This window comes from Solanum tuberosum, unplaced genomic scaffold, assembly GCF_000226075.1.
Source record: "Solanum tuberosum cultivar DM 1-3 516 R44 unplaced genomic scaffold, SolTub_3.0 scf00034, whole genome shotgun sequence".
NCBI lineage: Eukaryota > Viridiplantae > Streptophyta > Magnoliopsida > Solanales > Solanaceae > Solanum > Solanum tuberosum.
In genome coordinates, this window is record NW_006238962.1 from 498,052 (window position 1) to 501,806 (window position 3,755).

The 3,755-nt window shown below is 28.5% G+C and overlaps 1 protein-coding gene across 1 annotated transcript in view; it reads left to right on the forward strand.

The window, feature by feature from the left end:
* Positions 1-2,435, forward strand: part of LOC102606159 (peroxidase 46) — a 4,527-nt gene extending 2,092 nt beyond the window's left edge. Inside the window, exons 3-4 of the mRNA XM_006342389.2 lie at positions 631-796; positions 1,850-2,435. Coding sequence (XP_006342451.1) covers positions 631-796; positions 1,850-2,265 — 582 coding nt within the window. The 3' untranslated portion in view covers positions 2,266-2,435. The remainder of the gene's footprint in view (positions 1-630; positions 797-1,849) is intronic.
* Positions 2,436-3,755: the final 1,320 nt, after the last annotated feature.

A 3,755-nucleotide genomic window follows, 5' to 3' on the forward strand; every position in this document is an offset into this window, starting at 1 on the left:
AAACCCCCCCCCCCCCCCTAAATTGCTCGTAATTAACATAATTTTTTTGATATTTTGTTACTCAAGCGTCATAAATAAGGATTAGCGATGAAATATTTTTTATTGTTTAGCAATAGAAGTTATCCGTTGTTAATTTCTATTTTTTTATAGTGTGTTTTTGTTTGTTTAATTAATGTGTGATGGTCTTATGTTATTTTTAAGTCACATGTTTAGTTTATGATAAAATAAATTGTTTAGTTTGTCACTTAATAGAAGTCTGATGTTTAAATGGAGAAGGATATAAGGATAAGTTCATTATTCATCGAATTTTGACTAAAACAATGGTCTTTAAGAATTTAGACCAAGATTTGGAAGAAAAAAACTATTATACTTATCATTATGACTTTTTTAACTACATTTTAAACACGTTTATACGTATTTTTGCTGATTAGAGAAAATTAAACGTTTTCTTTATTTTTGATTGATTATTGTTATTACTTGAAAATTGACTTGTCAGAAATATTTTCTTGTTTTTTTTATGGTGTTTCGAGGGGAACGTTCGTTGAAAATTTACGGTTTTTTTAGTAGTAATTAATTATTTGCTTAGGATTAAGGTGTTAATTATTGTTATTTTGATGATTATAAAAACAGGCAGGAGGGCCAAATGTTCAAATTCCAACAGGAAGAAGAGATGGAAGAATTAGTTTAACAACAAATGTGAGACCAAATATAGTGGACACAAGTTTCACAATGGATCAAATGATTAAAATTTTTACTATAAAGGGACTTTCTTTAGATGATCTTGTTATCCTATCAGGTACATATATTATTTCATTTAATTACGCGATTTATTTTTCGTTGATCTTTAATTTTTATCCTAAGAAATCGAACTTCTTGGAGCTTTTAAAAAGATGCCAATAATTTCTAAGGTGAGAAGACAAAGTCATAGTGTATGTAGTCAAAAGTCTTTAATATTAGGGTCACAAAACTTTATGAGTAGATAGTACTAAAATTTAAGTAGGGTTACAAGAATTTAAAGTCATTTATTTCTCATATCTGATAATAATTATGACTCAATTCCATATAAAGTGTAATATTAAATCAAATGTTTAATATCCAATAAAGTTACTTAATTTAGCAATAAATTTGATTCTTTTCCCATTAAATAATGTTTAGAATTGTAAAAAACGGATCGAATTTCACGTATTCTTAATCTTAAATGTAATGTAAAGATATAGGGATCCATATATATATATATATATACATAATATATTTGTTTAGATAGGCCTCAATGACCCCTTCTCATTTTGAAAACTTATTTAATCATATTCCAACCTGGTTCGGTATGGAATGAACTTATAATTATATAGTATAGATTCTAGTTCACTTATTTCATTTAAGACGTAAAATTAGAATCTTTTTCATTTTATTTTGTCATGTTTCGGTAAGAATTTGTATAATGCGCGAGAGATATTGAAAACTAATTAACAATACTTTTTCACTACTGTTGTTTCTTATACTTCAATTATCATTTGCTATTTAATGTCGCTGCTTTTCTGTCTTCAATACTTTCATCATAATATTTTTTCTCTTTGCACTCTTCTGATTTATTTTTTCTTGAGTCGAAAATTTATCAGAAACAGTCTCTCTACCCCACAAAGGTAGGTGTAGAGACCGATCTATATACATAAACATAATATAATTTTCGACGAAAAATGTCTGATTGACCACCCTGGGATATATGTGGCTTCCACCACTGGGTGTAACTATGTAAGATCTTCATACACCACGTCCTCCCCAAATCTGACTTGTGCGACTACACTGAGTATATGACATTACTAATACTTTTGTTCTATGCCAAAAATTGTAGGTGCACACACAATAGGATCAGCACATTGCAATGCATTTAGTGATCGTTTTAGAGTGGACACAAATGGCAATTTCACGCTAATTGACCCTTCATTAGACAAAGCATATGCAACAGAGTTAACAAAACAATGTCCAGCAGGGGCAGCAACTTCAACAATTACAGTAAAAAATGATCCTCAAACACCTCAACTTTTTGACAATCAATATTTCAAAGATTTAATAGAACATAAGGGGCTTTTTCAATCTGATTCTGTTTTATTTAACGACGTAAGAACAAAGGAAAGAGTCACAGAGTTCGCGAATGATCAAGACGGATTTTTCAGGAGTTGGAGTCAATCTTTTGTGCGACTTTCTGTGCTTGGAGTGAAGTCTGGAGAGGATGGAGAGGTTAGAACTTCTTGTTCGGTTATAAATTAATGTGTGGTAATATAGTGACGTAAGGAGAATTTTATTTGTGTGTTAGTTTCTATTGTTATAATTTGGTCTTGTAAGTAGGTTTGAGTTTGGGATTTAAATTGTATTATTTTCAAGAAGTGTCAACTTATTTTATGTATTCATATTTTGTAATAAGTTAATTTATTACACTGTCAGTATATATATTTTCAATTCATTTTTGTGTGTTACTTCATTTGTTTGCATATACATATTATATTTTTATTTTACATATATATCTAGCAAGATTTTCTTCATTTCTAGACTGAATTCAAGACTTTTAGCTAAGGAAGGATTAAACCCAAATTGTACCTATTATAGATTAATTTTTCTTTTAAAAAATTGAGTATCTCAAAGTAGATTTTCTTTTAAAAAAAATAAAAACGAATGAGAGTTTATTTTGTTTCGATTGTGAATAGTCCAATCTTTTTCAGCATCGATGCAATATGAAATAGTTCTTTAGAATTCCTTAAAATACATATGAGATTAAAAAAAACGCTCTACCAAAGCTCAAGTTAAATAAGAATACTTGAACACACCGTCTCAGTGATTGATATAATTATTTGAACAAAAACTAAAGAAAGGAGATCACTCCCTCTAGATCTTTACCTTGAATGAGAAGATTATTAGTAATAACTTTATATGGTGCCTTAATACAAAACATATACAATATCTTTTTTTTTTAAAAAAGATTTTCATTAAATTAAATTTTAAGCCACTAATTTTATTGAGTCGTCTTGGATCTCGGAAATGAAACCAATTTATGTGATTGGTCTATTCGAGGCGGTGAGCCATACTTTATGTAACACGCACTTGATACAAAAGTTTATAGTGTACATAATTTTAGAAATTGCTAGAAAGGTGTCCATAGTTTTAAAAGTGACATATTTATCCTTCCAACTTACTAAAAGTTAAAATATGACGTGTTATTTTATGACTCAGCAATGTTCTATCTAAAGTATTAATTAAAGAAAATATAATTTTGAAAAAAAGAAAGTAGTAAACAACCAAAATCTTAAATCTCCACTTGCATTAGTTTATATTATAATTATTTTTCAATCTCAAATAAGTTAAAAAATATAGTTATTTAAATCGATATATTAAATCTACTCATTTTAATATTATTTGATCACACATTCATCATAGCATGTACATCTCATCGTTGCATAAAATTAATTCATAATATACTTACCATAGAAAATATAAAACTCAAAACTAATCCATGAGGATCAATCATTGAATTAGTGATAGAACATAAATTATTGATTAGTATAATATATTTTGTAGTTGTACACACCTCAATACTTCTATGTATTGTCAACAACTCAACATGCCAAGTGTTGGGTAACCATGTTTAGTTTCATTTGGACAAGTAATTTTATTGTCTTATTGACCAATTCTCTATCTTACACATTACCTCATTTTTAGGTCATTGCCTTGTTAGCTTTGGTACATCACCCTCAACCCCCCCCCCA